Raw genomic sequence first — 20,149 nt, 5'->3', positions numbered from 1 at the left:
GCTGGAGAGACATACTGGAGGCCTGGTACGTGGAACCGGATACACTGGGCCGTGGAGGCGCACTGGAGGCCTCGAGCGTAGAGCTGGCACAACCCGTCCTGGCTGGATGCCCACTTCCACCCGGCAAATGCGGGGCGCTGGCACAGAGCGCACCGGCCTGTGAATGCTCACTGGAGACACTGTGTGCATCACCGCATAACACGGTGCCTGACCAGTCACACGCTCCCCACGGTAAGCACGGGGAGTTGGCTCAGGTCTAAACTCTACCTCCGCCAATCTCCCCGTGTTCCCCCCCCAATTTTTKGGGGGGGAGCTGCCTCTCGGGCTTCCGTGACCAGGTCTTGTCCCCTGCCAACATCTCCTCTCCGGTACAGCTCGTCCTCCATGTTGGCGCACGCTGCTTGGTCTTTTTGTGGTGGGTAATTCCGTCACGTTCACTGTCTTCAAACTCCCTGTCATAGATGAGCCAAGGCGCAGCGTGCATGTATTTCCACATTTATTTTAATCTTAGTGAAACCTTCACAAAAATAACAGGTAAACAGAAACAAACGTGACACAACCGTGGTGCACACAAACACACACAGAAAATAAATAATTACCCACAACATTAAGTGGGAAAAAGGCTGCCTAAGTATGATTCCCAATCAGAGACAACGATAGACAGCTCCCTCTGATTAGGAACCACACTCGGCCAAAAACAAAGAAATATAAAACATAGAATGCCCACCCAAATCACACCCTGACCTAACCAAATAGAGAAATAAAACAGCTCTCTAAGGTCAGGGCGTGACACTCTGCTGCAGAGGATAAGTTCATTAGAGTTACCAGCCTCAGAAATTGCAGCCCAAATAAATGCTTCACAGAGTTCCAGTAACAGACACATCTCAACATCAACTGTTCAGAGGAGGCTGTGTGAATCAGGCCTTCGTGGTGAAATTGCTGCAAAGAAACCACTATTTATTGTATTTTCATTTAACCAGGCAAGTCAGTTTAGAACAAATTCTTATTTACAATGACGTCCTACCCCGGTCAAACTCAGACAACGCCCTATGGGACTCCCAATCACAGCCGGATGTGAAGCAGCCTGGATTTGAACCAGGGACTGCATTGACACCTCTTGCACTAGGATGCAGTGCTTTAGACCGCTGCGCCTCTCGGGAGCCCTAAGAAGAGACTTGCTTGGGCCAAGAAACACGAGCAATGGACATTAGACCAGTGGAAATTTGTCCTTTGGTCTGATGAGTCCAAATGGAGATTTTTGGTTCCAACCGCCGTGTCTTTGTGTCTTTCGCTACACTCGCATTAACATCTGCTAACCATGTGTATGTGACAAATAAATTTGATTTGAAGTTTCTTCTTGTACAGTTGCAAAAACCGTCAAGCACTATGATGAAACTGGCTCTCATGAGTACCGCCACAGGAATGGAAGACCCAGAGTTACCTCTGCTGCAGAGGATAAGTTCATTCGAGTTACCAGCCTCAGATATTGCAGCCCAAATAAATGCTTCACAGAGTTCAAGTAACAGACCCATCTCAGCATCAACTGTTCAGAGGAGACTGCTTCAATCAGGCCTTCATGGTTGAATTGCTGCAAAGAACCCACTACTAAAGGACACCAGTAAGAAGAAGAGACTTGCTTGGGCCAAGAAACATGAGCAATGGACATTAGACCGGTGGAAATTTGTCCTTTGATCTGATGAGTCCAAATTTGAGATATTTGGTTCCAACCGTGTAGGTGAACGGATGATCTCCGCATGTGTATTTCCCACCGAAAAGCATGGAGGAGGTGGTGTTATGGTGTGGAGGTGCTTTGCTGGTAACACTGTCAGTGATTTATTTTGAATTCAAGGCACACTTAACCAGCATGGCTACCACAGCATTCTGCAGCGATACGCCATCCCATCTGGTTGGGCTTAGTGGGACTATCATTTGTTTTTCAACCGGACAATGACCCAAAACACACCTCCAGGCTGTGTAAGGGCTATTTTACTAAGAAGTAGAGTGATGGAGTGCTGCATCAGATGACCTGGCCTCCACAATCACCCAAACTCAACCCAATTGAGATGGTTTGAGATGAGTCGGACCGCAGAGTGAAATAAAAGCAGCCAACAAGTGCTCAGCATATGTGGGAACTCCTTCAAGACTGTTGGAAAAGCATTCCAGGTGAAGCTGGTTGAGAGAATGCCAAGCGTGTGCAAATCTGTCATCAATGCAAAGGGTGGCTATTTGAAGAATCTCAAATAAAATAATATCTTTGGATTTGTTTTTTGTTACTACATGATTTTATGTGTGTTATTTCATAGTTTTGATGTCTTCACTATCATTCTACACTGTAGAAATAGTAAACATAAAGAAAAACCCTTGAATGAGTAGGTGTTCTAAAACTTTTGAACGATAGTGTTGTCACTTGTGTATAGTACTATACATGCACTGTCTATAACTGCAGTTTTGTATTTCCCTTGTGCTAGATGGCTCCCAATTGATTTTGACCAATACATAGATTAGGAAATGAAACAATGCTGCTGATGACAGTGATGGGTGAGAATCAAAAGGAGCATTAAGTTGAAACCTTAACCTTTCTCCCGGCCTCTATTGAAGACTGTCACATCCTTCAGGTTGACCCCGAGACCACTTCTCATGGTGACTGCCTCACTGGCTTCACTTTTGAAGCCTCGCCGGATAGAACCGTTGGAGTGAGCTCTGAGGACAGAGAGAGAAAGGTTTTAAAAAGTAATCAAGGACACTTTCTTCTTAATTCTTCTTTGATTCTTAAAAGTACTTATCAATAGCACTTTATCGTACAGAAATGTCATTGATAATGACATTGAGGTATGCTAGTACATTTACATAAATATGGTGCCCCTCATGTAAAAAATACTCCGCTTAGGTTCTCCATACTGAGACCTCTGGGATGAAGGGTTAATACCAGGTTAGATGATCAGACTTTACAGCCCAATCTGTGTGCATATAAGGAATTATTAAATTACCTGTCAGACCAGTAGATGTAAGCTCCGAACACGGCCACGGAAAAGAGGTCTACGTTGGCCGCTGACAGTACAATCTCCCTGCTCTCACCCGTCTCAAGGTTGATCCTCTCTATCTTGTCGGTGCGGGCATCACACCAGTATAATCTATTTTCCTGGAAAGTAATTTGAAAATGCACATCACCAGACTATCCCCCTATCCTCTTATGGGGGTACATTGGGTACATTATTTCCACACAAAGAAGGATGAGGATAGGATGCGGGTATGAAACTACTTTAGGATGAGGTGGATGGATCAGAGCTAATAGGACATGAATGATCAGGAGGTGTCTGGTACTGTACCTCATAGTCTATGGAGATCCCATTGGGCCAGGTAATGCCAGAGTTGACCAGGGTGACCTGATCGGAGCCGTCTAGACGGGCTCGACCTATGCAGGGGCCCTGGCCCCATTCTGTCCAAAACAGATACCTGAGACAGATAGATAGAGGGTGGGTGATAGATAGAGGGAGAGAGCGAGAGAGAGCGAGAGGGTGGGGAGAGGGTGGGGAGAGAGAGAAATAGAGAGGGCAGAGTGGCAAACCCACATAAATTATTAACATCCAACTGGTTGGACAATTGGAACAGATCTGAAAGGACAAATTGTGTGATCTAATGTGATACCAAAGTTATCAGAGGCTATGCAAGTGGAATCATATATTGTTACAATTTAGTTCTCCACAAAGCTCTTCTTACAGTAGGCATTTCACACCGTGTCAACACCAGATCATGAAAGTTTAGTGGCAAACTTAAAATGAATCATACTGCACTGCACAAAACAAACATCAATGCAGGGGACATGTTCCTACTGGTAAGCCTAATGACATCAGTTGGCCTTCATCTGCTACATGATCTATTTTCAGTCCAGAAACAGCAGTATGACCCAATGATTATTATCCAGCAACATCTTGATCTCTTTCTGGAGGTGGTCAAGGCTGTCTGACTCATTTCACTCCCTGCTGGTCAAAAACATTTCCATTTCCTCTGCCCATTTTCAACTTGATCTCTTCTTAGTGACTGTCTGTTACCCATTCATCTTACACACACACACACACACACACACACACACACACACACACACACACACACACACACACACACACACACACACACACACACACACACACACACACACACACACACACACACACACACACACACACACACACACACACACACACACACACACACACACACACACACACACACACACACACACACCCTTTCTGTGGATGAACAGCAATGGCTCTAGGTTGGTCGAGTCCCTCGGAGATGACTACAGAACGGTAGGCACCACTAAGACGGGCAATCTCTATGAGGTTGAAACCATGGTCTGTCCAGTAAAGGTTACCTGTGGGAGGAACACAAAGATACTGGTATTAGAGTTGTACAAAGAACAGTTGTATAAAGGACAGTGTTACAATAGTTTAAATGCATACCTTTATTTATACAGGTTAGTCACATCGAGATAAAATCTCAGGAAATGTTTGATGAAGGTACTGTATATCCACATAGCACCGCTTAAAGTGAGAAGACATTTTGTACATTTTACAGAAGACGATACTGACCAGCGATCCAGTCCACTGCGATGCCCTCTACCCTGCTGATGCCCGTGGTAATGATGTCCTCCCTCCAGGTCTGATCCCTCTTGGCTCTGGAGATTGTGTTCAGGCCCATGTCTGTCCAGTACACTGTGTCATTACCTGTGGAATGGTAAGAAAAAAAGTAAGAGAAATAACTGCACACTTGTGGTATTCTACAGTATGTTAGTTGGTGCATAGACTGCACACTTGTGGTATTCTACAGTATGTTAGTTGGTGCATAGACTGCACACTTGTGGTATTCTACAGTATGTTAGTTGGTGCATAGACTGCACACTTGTGGTATTCTACAGTATGTTAGTTGGTGCATAGACTGCAAACTTTTGGTATTCTTTAGTAGTCATGTGTAAACTTGAGCTCGTCAGTAATACATTTCACCTCAATTCCAAGTGTGTGGACATGATCTTTTTGTACTATTGTGGAAAATGTAGGCACATAACATAGCCTCCCTATTAATGTTAGTGTTTTTATGGAAGTAAGCTTATTATTATTACAACTACATGCTCCATTTCACAAAATGGGGATGTAAATTATGATTATTGTTCACATATACACTCAGACCTTATTTCCTTGTTGAAATGCAACATCGGGACATGAAAAGGCTATTGTATACCAGGTTTTATTGGAAAATAAATTSCATATGTAAAACATAGCATCTAAAATGTTATGACCCTTTCTGATTATAACTCTATTTCATATACAACAGGATGAAATACAAAGTCATTCATTTCCGAGTCCAGCCTTAAAGCCTTAAGTACATTTYGTTATTTGCCTGTCAGTTCAGTGGGCCCAGGTTGTTGGGAGGATAGGCAGCGTTATGTGTTTATTTGCACCCTCCTGTTTATACAGAATTCACACTCCGTTAACACATATCTTACATGTGACAGGATCCAGCTGGAAGGCTTTCATCTTTTTTACGCACCAATGACCTGCTTCATAATGATATGCAAATTGTATGTGTGAGCTATCCACCGCTGCTGTTGCTGGTTGACTCTGTGCTTAGCTGGGTGCATGTTCACCTGTATAACAGCAACAAAGGGGAGGGCAACCAGGACCTTATGCATACAAAAGCCTAAAACTAATTTTACCTAAGGTTTAAGATTTGAAGTTTTTAGCTTTAGACTAGTTTCCTAATTTCCTAAAATGCAAGCTGTCGCACATCAAGATTACCATTGACATTCAGGGTCTCTGAGATATTTCTGACATCCACTGTCTTTGAGCTTTCCGTACTGTGGGAACTGCTGCCTTGCAACACTTATTTTCTGCCATACCTTCATCCCACTGGACACACCACGTCATTTCAACGTGGATAATTGGGTAATATTTGGTTGAGACGTTGATCAATGAGGTTACAACCTATATTCACCCACTCAAAAAGAAAGCCAAAAGTTAGTTGTCATCCAAATGTCTATCACTGCGCTTTCATGACAACCATTTCAAAGCACAGCAAAAAGTTCAAATGGGACTACGTCAGATATGTTGTTTATTTCTACAACAGATTCATGGGTTCTCAATCTGCTTCATGTAATGGCACAAACACATGATCTGGATTGCAGTTGAGATTACATTAAAAGTACTACTTATTGTACTTCAAAAGTGATATTAAAAATTGTTTTTGGTTGTCAACGCAACCAAATATCAACATTTGCAGGAGATTTATATTCTGCTTGGATAGTGCCATCTGTGCCACTGACTTAACCTGACTTTAATTCCATTTTGTTTACAAATTAATAATTGATATGTTGGATTCACGTCTCCATCGCAACCAGAAATCTAAGTTGACAACCAAAAACAATATCACGAAATATCGTTACATTTGAAATGAATCAGAGCTTGAAACCATTGGCCTATTGTATTGTCTATTTTTAGTAGAGTTTTGGGTTGAATTATAATAATAGCTGTTGATGACTTTGCAAATACTATATAGGCCTAAATAACATCATTGATGATACGTATATGAGTGATAAAGTATGGTCACATTTAATTTGCTCTGGTAAAATTACTTTGATAGCAACAGTGAATCTACAGTATTTCGTTTTTAAGTGGAGCTCTCTCAACAATCATTCTCATGACAGCACATTAGTAATATTTAGTGACAAATATCATAGCTAAGCAGGGTTTGGTTAAAATCCTGGATGGGAGAACAAAGAGTAGCTGTATATAGATACATTTGATCTTCTATATATCGTTGAAGATCTGACATTGTTTTAGAGGTACAAATTCAACGTATTTTAAACAAAGTTTGTCTACGTTGAAATGTGGTTAACATGATGACATTATCCTCTGGTTGAAATTTCACCCTCAAAACAAAAGTTTACGATACTTTTTCCAAATAAAATATATTTGGTGTCCACATCACCAACAACCTATCATRGTCCAAACATACTAGGACGGTCGTGAAGAGGGCACGACATAGCCTATTCACCCACAGGAGACTGAAAAGATTTGGCTATGGGTCCTCAGATCCTCAAAAAGGTTCTACAGCCGCACCATCGAGAGCATCCTGACTGGTTGCATCACTGCCTGGTATGGAAACTGCTCGGCCTCCGACCGCAAGGCACTATAGAGGGTAGTGCGTATGGCCCAGTACATCACTGGGGCCAAGTTTCCTGCCATCCGGACCTCTATACCAGGCGGTCAGAGGAAGGCCCGAAAAATTGTCAAAGACTCCAGCCACCTTAGTCATAGACTGTTCCAGCCACCCGAGTCATAGACTGCACAGAAAGCGGTACTGGAGTGCCAAGTCTATGTCCAAAAGGTTACTTAACAGCTTCTACCCCCAAACCATAAGACTCCTCAACAGCTAATCAAATGGCTACACAGACCCCTCTTTTACACTGCTGCTACTCTCTGTTTATTATCTATGCATAGTCACTTTAACTCTACCTTCACGTATATATTACCTCAACTAACCGGCTGCACATTGACTCTGTACCGGTACCCCCTGTATATAGCCTCACTATTGTTATTTTACTGCTGCTGTTTAATTATTTTTTACTTTTGTTACTTAAGGGCTTGTAAGTAAGCATTTCACTAAAAGGTCTACCTACACCTGTTGTATTCGGCGCATGTGACAAATACAATTTGATTTGTTTTCCACGTCACAATACGTTTACAAATTGCATTGAAACAACGTTGATTCAACCAGTTTGTGACAAGTGGGATCCTATTCTATCAAATGTGGGCAGGTAACAGCTTTCCCCTCCACTCTTATCTCTAAATCATGTGATATTTTTGTAAACAAAGGTTTTATGCAACACTTACAATGCTACTGTGCGTGCATGTGCTAGAGAAAGTTTCTCTTTCTCAGTAGGCCTACATGGTTGTTGTCATCAAGGAGCGTTGTGGCAACATATACAGTATATGAAGCATAACTAGCCCTTAGTTCATTCATTTGACAGTGCACGTTCAAGCACTTGTCAGTGTAATAAATCCACCATATTTAGAACATGAATTATGCAAGAGAAAACACATTATATGACAAATGCCAGCACAAGCCATTGGGTTAATCCATTACCATTTCCTTGTTACCTTCATTTGATACAATATCTGGGGAATTGCTTTGTGTCAGGCCTGGTTCAGGGGCATGTGGAGAAACGGTTGGTGTTTCTCATGAGTCTCTACTAACATGGACTTATTACTCTTTCATCTGTRCAGCCCTCAACAGCACCACTAACCATTATTCAACAGGGTTAGAGAGAATACTACAATAAAGGTTTTTCTCTCTCTCATTTTTTTTGCGTCTCTCTATCCCTCTCTCTCTCTATTTCTCCCTTTCTCTCTGCATTTTTCTCTTGATTACAAACTGCCATTTGGAGTAAGTTTTACATATGATGCGGAAGACGTCATGCAAGGAACAATATAAAGGGGTCATAAAATCAATGAACTGTAGGTTTAACTGTTGACTGAGGAGATGTAGTTAATGACCGTGTCCCCACTCTTATTTATTATGATCTGAGATCATCAGTCCTACTCTGAGACGCGTTGTGAATATGGGCCCTGGTGGTACCTACCTGCATGGAAGTCCACCCCCACAGCAAACAGGGTCCCAGTAATGGGCATCAGAGCCTCCATGTTGTCATTGGGGTCCAAGGCAATCCCTCTGATCCCCTCATGGATGGAGTACATCAGAAATGACTCAATGCCTACAGAGTAGGAGAGGAATTATTCCATTACAGTAACATACTGTTAGTCTCTTGTGAATTACCTAACATAAATGCTGGGATATGTGGGACGGTAGCGTCCCACCTGGCCAACATCCAGTGAAAATGCAGAGCGCCAAATTCAAATAAATTACTATAAAAATTAAACGTTCATGAAATCACACATTCAATATACCAAATTAAAGCTACACTTGTTATGAATCCAGCCAACGTGTCAGATTTCAAAAATGCTTTACGGCGAAAGCAAACAATGCTATTATCTGAGGATAGCACCCCAGCAAACAATCACAGACCATCATATTTCAAACCTCCCGGCACGACACAAAACGCAGAAATAAAGATATAATTCATGCCTTACCTTTGATGAGCTTCTTCTGTTGGCACTCCAATATGTCCCATAAACATCACAAATGGTCCTTTTGTTCGATTAATTCCGTCGATATATATCCAAAATATCAATTTGTTTGATCCAGAAAAACACCGGTTCCAACTCGCTCAACATGACTACAAAAGTTACCTGTAAGCTTTGTCCAAATATTTCAAACTACTTTTGTAATACAACTTTAGGTATTTTTTATGTAAATAATCGATAAAATTGAAGACGGGATGATCTGTGTTCAATGCCGGAGGAAAACAATGTGTAGCATGCTTTCTGGTCATGCGCCTCTAACAAACAGTACACTTCACTCGAGTGTCATTCTGAACATGGCTACTTCTTTATTTTTCAAAGGAAAAACCTCAACCAATTTCTAAAGACTTTTGACATCCAGTGGAAGCGATAGGAACTGAAGGAAGGTCCCTTAGAAATCTGGATTCTCAAGGAAATATCATTGAAAAGAGAGTGACCTCAAAAAAATKTAATCTTAATGGTTTGTCCTCGGGGTTTTGCCTGCCAAATTAGTTCTGTTATAGTCACATACATGATTCAAACAGTTTTAGAAACGTCAGAGTGTTTTCTATCCAATATTAAAAATAATATGCATATATTAGCATCTGGGACTGAGTAGGAGGCAGTTTACTCTGGGCACGCTTTTCATCCAAACGTGAAATTGCTGCCCCCTATCCATAAGAAGTTTGGTGTGCACACAATATGTGGTTCTGGATTCCAAGATTAACATACTGTAAATAAATATGCATAGAGTACATTTATCACAGTCAAATTGAGTATGTTTTCATATAATTACAGAGGTTTCTATAGTACTTATTTGGAAACAGTGAATTCATGTCACAGACCTTGTGGTTACTCTAATGCTAGGGTGTCTGAACTGCTCAATGCATTTATTGCATGGTCACTTAGGTTGTGTGTCCTAAACAGCCCATAGAACCAATAGGGCTCCGGTCAAATGTACTGCACTATATTAGGATGAGGGTGCTATTTGGGATGCACATTTAGTTAAAGCAGACTTGCARTCTTACCCTCACAGGACATGCGGTCGGTGCGAAGGCTGTAGCCCACAGTACAGGAGCAGCTGCGGGTGTTCTCTGACGTGGGGAAGCAGAGCTGGGAGCAGCCTCCATTGTTCACCTGACACGGGTTCCTTCCTGGAAAGGCCATAGTGATTTGTGTATTAATAAGGATATAGGACACCATTGTTAGCTTCATGGACATCTTTACAAAGATAATATTTCAGATTTTATTCAGAGCACTATAGGTACTGTAATACATCATGGTGTCACATTTCTGGAAGTCAGTAGATGGAATTGATAAGTGCATAAATAAATGTGTGTGTACGTGTGTGTTCCTTACCTCTCTGTCCCTCCCTGTCGTAGACCTTCATGTGAACCACTCCGCTAGTCTTATTCCTCAGAACCACAGGATTTCGTCCGTCTCTCTTGTTCACCGTCCCCAGATGGGCTGAATCATCATCGGCCCACCACAGTTTGTTACCTGAAACAAGGAAATGTCCTTAGAAACCCCATTATCACCATATCTGTCTGAAATTGTTATTGTGTTATTTAACCCGTATTTATTCAAGAACTCCCATTGAGATCAACATACCTCTTTCACAAGGGAGACCTACATATATTGCGTGCATGAAAACTGGAATATATGAATTCTGACAATGCAATAGGCTACTAATGATGCAACGTTTCATGTAGTGAAATTCTCAAATGAAAAATAAACCAGTAGCGTTGTTGACCCAAAATACTCTATCCTGAGCCTCTACTACACACAGGAACGTGTTTGTTGATTTCCATGTTTGAGTGGACCTACTGCACTGTAGTAGACTGTAGAGTACCTGCCTGGTGTTGTTCATTACTATGTGCTTCTGAGCAGAAGCAGTGGTTAAGGAGAGGAGACTTGTATCATGAGTTTGGAGAGTGATGTGTCCATGTTTGCAGGTTGTTTTTGTGTGTGTGTGTGTGTGTGTGTGTGTGTGTGTGTGTGTGTGTGTGTGTGTGTGTGTGTGTGTGTGTGTGTGGGTGTGTGTGTGGTGTGTGTGTGTGTGGTGTGTGTGTCACAGGAGGTGGGCCCTGGTAATGACTGGAGCGGAATCAGTGGAATGGACCAAATACATCAAAATCAAGTTTTATTTGTCATGCGCTGATCACAACAGAAGTGGACCTTACAGTGGAAATGCTTACTTACAAGCCCTTAACCAACATGCAGTTTTAGAAAATACCTAAAAAAAGCAAGAAATAAAAATTAGAAATAATTAAAGAGCAGCAGTCATAGAATAGCGGGGCTATATACAGGGGGTACGGTACAGAGTCCAATTTTGCGGGGGTACCGGTGTCGAGGTAATTGAGGTAATATGTACATGTAGGGTAGAGTTTAAAGGGACAATGCATAGATAATAACAGAGTAGCAGCAGCGTATAAGGGGGAGGGGGGGGGGAATGCAATAGCCTGGGTAGCCATTGATTAGCTGTTCAGGAGTCTTATGGCTTGGGGGTAGAAGCTGTTTAGAAGCTCTTGGACCTAGACTTGGCACTCGGTTGTGCCGTGCAGTAGCAGAGAGAATAGTCCTAGATAAGGCTGGCTGGAGTCTTGACATTTTTAGGGCCTTCTCTGTCACGCCTGGTATAGAGGTCTGGATGGCAGGAAGCTTGGCCCCAGTGATGTACTGGGCGTACGCACTACCCTCTGTAGTGCCTTACGGTTGGAGGCGAGCAGTTCCATACCAGGCAGTGATGCACACCGTCAGGATGCTCTCGATGGTGCAGATGTAAAACCTTTTAGGATCTGAGGACCCATAGCCAAATATTGAGGGGAATAGGTTTGTCGTGTCCTCTTCATGACTGTCTTGGTGTGCTTGCACTACTACAGCTCTGTCGATGAGAATGGGGGCGTGCTCGGTCTTTTTTTTCCTGTAGTCCAAAATTATCTGCTTTGTTTTGATCACGTTGAGGAGAGGTTGTTGTCCTTGCACCACACGGTCAGGTCTTTGACCTCCTCCCTATAGGCTCATCTTGTCGGTGATCAGGCCTACCACTGTTGTGTCATCAGCAAACTTAATGATGGTATTGGAGTCGTTCCTGGCCGTGCAGTCATGAGTGAACAGGGAGTAAGAGACTAAGTGGCAGATGTGTTGTTACATACCCTTACCACCTGGGGGTGGGCCCGTCAGGAAGTCAGGATCCAGTTGCAGAGGGAGGTGTTTAATCCCAGGGTCCTTAACTTATTGATGAGCCTTTGAGGGTACTATGGTGTTGAACTCTGACTGTTTCAATGAAATAGCATTCTCACATAGGTGTTCCTTTTGTCCTGGTGTGAAAGGGCAGTGTGGAGTGCAATTGAGAATGCATCATCTGTAGATCTGTTGGTGTGGTATGCAAATTGGAGTCGGTCTAGGGTTTCTGGGATAATGATGTTGATGTGAGCCATGACAAGCCTTTCAAAGCATTTTTGGCTACATACGTGAGTGTTACGAATCGGTAGTATTTAGGCAGGTTACCTTAGTGTTTATTGGGCACAGGCACTATGGTGTCTGCTTAAAACATGTTGGTATTACAGAATCGGACAGGGAGAGGTTGAAAATGTCAGTGAAGATCTTGGCCAGTCGGTCAGCGCATGCTCAGAGTACACGTCCTGGTATCTGTCTGGCCCTGCAGCTTGTGAATGTTGACCTGTTTAAAGTCTTACTCACATCGGCTGCGGAGAGCGTGATCACACAGTCATCCGGATCATGGTTTGCAGGTGTGTGATGCATTCCATTTGCTCCGTTCCGGCCATTATTATGAGCCGTTCTCCCTCAACAGCCTCCTGTGGTGTGTATGCATCCATTCAGGAGTGGAACTACCAGCCCCCCCCCCCGGTTAAATCCAGTGACGCTCTCTATTGGCTTCAGACTGGACTAGAGCAATTGCCTTGCCTCAGACGTGACAAGGCTTTTCCATTCAAAAACCCAGTGGAGTGCAATGAACCTCACTGAACAGGTGCAACCATGCTCACCTAACACTGAACTGCTGAGAAGGCCTCAGAGTTGTACCCAGAATAAAAATTGGCCAGTTCACCCAATCTGAATAGTGATCTATGAACAAAATATGTTCTGAAGTTAGCAGAGGGACTATACTTTTATATTTATTAGAAGTGCCATTATCAACAAAGATTCAGTATCTTTCGCAACACATGTATGAGAATTGAAGTGTTGATATTTCAATGAGGCAGTGATAATGCACAGACGAGGTATTACCATTTTTCAGTCGCAGACAGTGGATGTGCTTCAACAGAAAAATTACTTTCAAAGATATACAGTACTAGTCTGGTTAAGTGTGCCTTGAATTCTAAATAAATCACAGACAGTGTCACCAGCAAAGCACCCCCACACAATCATACCTCCTCCTCCATGCTTCACGGGGGGAACCACACATGCGGAGATCATCAGTTCACCTACTCTACATCTCACAAAGACACGGTGGTTGGAACCAGAWATCTCAAATTTGGACTATTCAGACTAAAGGACATATTTCCAACGATCTAATGTCCATTGCTCGTATTTCTTTGCCCAAGCAAGTCTTCTTCTTATTGTTGTCCTTCAGTAGTGGTTTCTATGCAGTAATTTGACCATGAAGGCCTGATTCACRCAGTCTCCTGTGTCTGTTACTGGAACTCTGTGAAGCATTTATTTGGGCTGCAATCTGAGGTGCAGTTTACTCTGATGAACTTATCCTCTGCAGCAGAGGTAACTCTGGGTCTTCCATTCCTGTGGCGGTCCTCATGAGAGCCAGGATCATCATAGCACATGATGGTTTTTGCGACTGCACTTAAAGAAACTTTCAAAGTTCTTGAAATGTTCTGCATTGACTGACCTTCATGTCTTAAAGTAATGGTGGACTGTCGTTTCTATTTGCTTATTGAGCTGTTCTTGGCATTATAGACTCGGTCTTTTACCAAATAGGGCTAACTTCTGTATACCTTACCTTACCTTGTCACAACACAACTGATTGTCTCAAACGCATTAAGGAAAGAAATTTCACACCTGTTAATTGAAATGCACTCCAGGTGACTACCTAATGAAGCTGGTTGAAAGAATGCCAAGAGTATGCAAAGCTGTCAAGGCAAAGGGTGGCTACTTTGAAGAATATATWTTTTTTGCTTTATGGGCCTCTTAGACACTTTTTTGGTTACTATATGACTGCATATGTGTTATTTCATAGTTTTGATGTCTTCACTAGTATTCTACAATGGAGAAAATAGTAAAAGTAGAGAAAAACCCTTGAATGAGTAGGTGTTCTAATATTTTGACTGGTACTGTATGTTTCTTTTATTCACAATTATTTCTTATTATTGTGTATATTTATATTAAATTGCAGAGCTGTGACAATTTATTGTCTACTTTAAAGCTATTGATGTTATTGTTTGTGTTTATTGCTCGGTTCTGCAAATGAAATATCCTAACCATCATAACCTTTGTCAGCAAGGAAACTGCTAGATGATTATGATCGAACCCTAGCAGTGTCTAAGAGGCCCATAAAGCAGTTTGGCCTTCAAATTGAGGGAGAATAAAWAAATGTGTCTTTCTTTTTATCAGATGTAAATTTTGTCTTTACCCTTCATCATATCTAACCACATACTATAATGAAGTACGATGTTACTTATTTACAATCACTTTCAAAATGTAGCCTAAGTCTCAGTTGTTGTAAAGGAGAGATGGAAGGAACCCACTACAGTTCAATGAAATAGCTTTGGGATGAAAGTCAATGTTAAAAGGAAAGTAMATCTCATTTTCTGGAATCAGCCAAATTGCTTTGAGTGAGACTGACAGCCTACATGCTGCTTCCCAAACAGTTGACCCTCCGGATCACCTAGTCCAGATTAGCTGTGCTTTCTGCATTAATTTGTTGCTACTGGGGCCAGTGGGTAGTGGTGATTGCTTGGTTGTTGCTCATCATATTTAATTTAAACCTCAACCACTGGGTTTGATTCCAGGCAAGTGGAGGCTGATAGATGGATCACCCACACCGTCTAAACACCTAACCTAACCTCACCTAACACAGGCCCTCAGATATCCGTTTAGCACAGCAAAAAACAATAACACACAGCACCAGGAGAATGGATCAACCTGGTGTCACACACACTGCTTTCATTAACTCCATTCACAACTGTCCTTGGCAATCATCAGGATGCATCAGTGATTGTGCAAAAAATATGCAATTGTTAACATTTTGGGGGAATTGCCATTTGTTGTGACTAAGCTCATCAAATCATCTGATAGTTACATCTACAACTATAATTATTTTGCTGCTCATTCTGAAACTTTGAGTTTCGAGTCTCAACATTCTGTTTTAATACTTCAACTGTACATTCTCATAATGGCGTTTGTCATGCAGCAGCAGGAATCAAATAGCAGTTAGTGTCCATTTCACATGAGAGTGATAACAAGCCAGCAGTGGGCTAAACTAAACTATAGATAAACCATCAGTATGCAGGGCACTCTTGGGCAAACCTGGCATTGATGGTAATACACATGCACGCGCACACCAACACACACACTCACAGTCCCCTACTGTGGGGGGGGGGCAATAGATCCAGGCCGGCTGCCTGTTAGATCTCAATCTCTCTTAATTGACACAGGCTGACGGTTGAGAACAAGCCTAACCACTAGAAATACAGCATTTCATTGATTAACCCAAGGCAGACCAAAGGCTGCCGCTACAGGAAGGAAGTGTTGTTTAATCAGCGTTCAATAACTTTGATTCGCTAATGGAGCAGAGAAAATGGAAASCAGTTTTCACATACACTACCGGTCAAAAGTTTTAGAACAACTACTCATTCATGGGTTTTTCTTCATTTTCTACATTGTATAAAAATATTGAAGATATCAAAACTATGAAATAACACTTATGGAATCACGTAGTAACCAAAAAAGTGTTAAACATATCAAATATATTTTCTATTTGTGATTCTTCAAATAGCCACCCTTTGACTTGATGACAGCTATGCACACTCTTGGCATTCTCTCAACCAGCTTCACCTGGAATGCTTTTCAAACAGTCCTGAAGGAATTCCAACACATACTGAGCACTTGTTGGCTGCTATTCCTTCACTCTGTGGTTAGACTTATCCCAAACCATCTCAATTTGGTTGAGGTCAAGGGATTGTGGAGGCCAGATCATCTAATGCAGCATTCCATCACTCTCCTTCTTGGTCAAATAGCCCTTACACAGCCTGTGTTTTGGGTCATTGTCCTGTTGGAAAAAAAATTATATCCCATCTGGTTTGGGCTTAATGGGACTGGCGTATCGCTGCAGAATGCTGTGGTAGCCATGCTGGTTAAATGTGCCTTGAATTTAAAATAAATCACAGACAGTGTCACCAGCAAAGCACCCCCACACCATAACACCACCTCCTCCATGCTTTACGGTGGGAAATACACATGCGGAGATCATCCGTTCACCTACACCGTGTCTCACAAAGACACGGCGGTTGGAACCAAATATATCAAATTTGGACTCATCAGACCAAAGGACAAATTTCCACCGGTCTAATGTCCATTGCTCATGTTTCTTGGCCCAAGCAAGTCACTTCTTCTTATTGGTGTCCTTTAGTAGTGGTTTCTTTGCTGCAATTCAACCATGAAGGCCTGATTCAAGCAGTCTCCTCTGAACAGTTGATGCTGAGATGGGTCTGTTACTTGAACTCTGTGAAGCATTTATTTGGGCTGCAATATCTGAGGCTGGTAACTCGAATGAACTTATCCTCTGCAGCAGAGGTAACTCTGGGTCTTCCATTCCTGTGGCGGTACTCATGAGAGCCAGTTTCATCATAGTGCTTGACGGTTTTTGCAACTGTACAAGAAGAAACTTCAAATCAAATTTATTTGTCACAAACACATGGTTAGCAGATGTTAATGCGAGTGTAGCGAAATTCTTGTGCTTCTAGTTCCGWCCATGCAGTAATATCTAACAAGTAATATAACCTAACAATTTCACAACAACTACCTTATACACACAAGTGTAAAGGAATGAATACGAATATGTACATACAAATATTTGAATGAGTGATGCCCGAACGGCATTGGCAAGATGCAGTAGATGGTATAGAGTACAGTATATACATATGAGATGAGTAATGTAGGGTATGAAAACATTATATAAAGTGGCATTGTTTAAAGTGGCTAGTGATACATTACATCAAGATGGCAAGATGCAGTAGATGGTATAGAGTACATTATATACATATGAGATGAGTAATGTAGGGTATGAATACATTATATAAAGTGGCATTACATCAAGATGGCATAGAGTACAGTATATACATATGAGATGAGTAATGTAGGGTTAGAAAACATTATATAAAGTGGCATTGTTTAAAGTGGCTAGTGATACATTTAATTACATCAAGATGGCAAGATGCAGTAGATGGTATAGCGTACAGTATATACATATGAGATGAGTAATGTAGGGTATGTAAGCATTATATAAAGTGGCTAGTGATAAATTGATTACATCCATTTTTCCATTATTAAAGTCAGAAGTAATAATAACCTGAACATCCAACAACAAACTTACCTTAATACAGCATCAAGTGTATAAAGGAATGAATACGAAGAATGTAACATACATAATATTTGAATGAGTGAGCATGAACGGCATTGGCAAGATGCCAGTAGAGATGGTATGAAAAGTACACAGTAATATAGATACCAAAGGGGGAGACAAGTTTGATCTCAGTCGGCCGATTCTTGCACGGTTGTCCTATCTGTAAAAGCATGATAGCAAGGGTCTGAATATATTCTATCAATAGTTTAACAGCTCAACTGTGGAGAGTAGCGGATGCTAAAAACAAAAATCCAGCAAATCACATTGTATGATTTTAAGTAATTAATTGGCATTTATTGCGCATGACATAGATATTGATGCACCTACCAACCAGTAAGAACCGGCTCTCAACAGACCTGTTCGTTTTTCTTTAAGAAGCCCCCTGTTCTCCACTCATTACTGTATTAACTGCACCCTGTTTGAACACTGTTTACCTGTATAAAGAGACACCTGTCAACACACGCAATCAAAACAGACTCAAACACTCTCCACAATGGCCAAGGCCAGAGAGCTGGTAAGGACATCAGGGATTAAATATGTGTAGACCTGCACAAGGCTAGGATGGACTACAGGACAATAGGCAAGCAGCTTGTGGAGAAGGCAACAACTGTTGGCGCAATTATTAGAAAATGGAAGAAGTTTTAAGATGACGGTCAATCGCCCTTGTCTGGGGCTCCATGCAAGATCTCACCTCGTGGGGCTCATGATTCATGAGGAAGGTTGAGGGATCAAACCAGAACTACACGGAGGACCTGTCTAATGACCTGAAGCTGGGCACCACAGTCTCAAAGAAAAACCATAGTAACAACACTACGCCGTCATGGATTAAAATCCTGCAGCACACACGCAAGGTCCCCTGCTCAAGCAGCAGCGCATGTCCAGGCCCTTCTGAAGTTTGCCAATGACCCTCTGGATGATCAGAGGAGGAAATGGAGAAGGTCATGTGCTGATGAGACAAAAATATAGCTTTTTGGTCTAAACTCCACTCGCCGTGTTTGGAGGAAGAAGAAGGATGAGTAAACACCACAAGAACACCATCCAACCGTAAGACATGGAGGTGGAAACACATCATTCTTTGGGGACGCTTTTTCTGCAAAGGGGAACAGGGCGACTCACCCGTATTGAGGGGAGGATGGATGGGCCATGTATCGCGAGATCTTGGCCAACAACCTCCTTCCCTCAGTAAGAGCATTGAAGATGGGTCGGTGCTGGGGTCTTCCAGCATGACAACGACCCGAAACACACAGCCAGGGCAACTAAGGAGTGGCTCCGTAAGAAGCATCTCAAGGTCCTGGAGTGGCCTAGCCAGTCTCCAGACCTGAACCCAATAGAAAATCTTTGGAGGGAGCTGAAAGTCCGTATTGCCCAGCGACAGCCCCCAAACCTGAAGGATCTGGAGAAGGTCTTATGGAGGAGTGGGCCAAAATCCCTGTGCTAGCAGTGTGTGCAAACCTGGTCAAGAACTACAGGAAATGTATGATCTCTGTAATTGCAAACAAAGGTTTCGTTACCAAATATTAAGTTCTGCTTTCTGATGTATCAAATACTTATTTATGCAATAAAAATGCAAATTAATTACTTAAAAATCATAGAATGTGATTTCTGGATATTTGTTTTAGATTCTGTCTCTCACAGTTGAAGTGTACCTATGATAAAAATTACAGACCTCTACATGCTTTGTAAGTAAGAAACCTGCAAAATCGGCAGTGTATCAAATACTTGTTTCGCCCACTTACATATGAGATGAGTAATGTAGGGTATGAAAACATTAAATAAAGTGGCATGTTTAAAGTGGCTAGTGATACATTACATTCAAGATGGCAAGATGCAGTAGATGTGGTATAGAGTACATTATAACAATATGAGATGAGTAATGTAGGGTATGAATACATTATATAAAGTGGGCATTACATCAAGATGGCATAGAGTACAGTATTACATATGAGATGATGATAATGTAGGGTTAAAAAACATTATATAAAGCGTGGCATTGTTTAAAGTGGCTAGTGATACTTTAATTACATCAAGATGGCAAGATGCAGTAGATGGTATAGCGTACAGTATATACTATAGTAGATGAAGTTAATGTAGGGTATGTAAGCATTATATAAAGTGGCTAGTGTATAATTGATTACATCCCATTTTTCCATTATTAAGGTAGGCTAAGTGTTGAGTCGAGTAATGTTGGCAGCAGCCACACATGTTAGTGAAGGCTGCTTAACAGTCGTGTGATGGCCTTGAGATAGAAGCTGTTTTTTAGTCTCCCGGTCCCTGCTTTGATGCAACTGTAACTGACCTCGCCTTCTGGATGATAGTGGGGGTGAACAGGCAGTGGCTTCACGGTTGATGGATTAGTGTATAGTTACCTTGGGCATTTGAT

General features: G+C 41.9%; 1 protein-coding gene across 1 annotated transcript in view; it reads right to left on the bottom strand.

Moving 5' to 3' along the window:
* lrp1bb (low density lipoprotein receptor-related protein 1Bb) overlaps positions 1-20,149 on the bottom strand; it is a 393,420-nt gene that overhangs the window by 128,871 nt on the left and 244,400 nt on the right. The window contains exons 33-40 of the mRNA XM_070446279.1: positions 10,533-10,673; positions 10,202-10,327; positions 8,636-8,767; positions 4,590-4,724; positions 4,243-4,372; positions 3,327-3,453; positions 2,988-3,139; positions 2,576-2,700 (exon numbers count right to left, since the gene is read on the bottom strand). Coding sequence (XP_070302380.1) covers positions 2,576-2,700; positions 2,988-3,139; positions 3,327-3,453; positions 4,243-4,372; positions 4,590-4,724; positions 8,636-8,767; positions 10,202-10,327; positions 10,533-10,673 — 1,068 coding nt within the window. The remainder of the gene's footprint in view (positions 1-2,575; positions 2,701-2,987; positions 3,140-3,326; positions 3,454-4,242; positions 4,373-4,589; positions 4,725-8,635; positions 8,768-10,201; positions 10,328-10,532; positions 10,674-20,149) is intronic.

The sequence above is a fragment of the Salvelinus sp. IW2-2015 genome, linkage group LG2 (assembly GCF_002910315.2).
Source record: "Salvelinus sp. IW2-2015 linkage group LG2, ASM291031v2, whole genome shotgun sequence".
In the NCBI taxonomy this organism is placed as follows: Eukaryota; Metazoa; Chordata; class Actinopteri; order Salmoniformes; family Salmonidae; genus Salvelinus; species Salvelinus sp. IW2-2015.
This window is presented reverse-complemented; position numbering and strand designations above follow the sequence as displayed.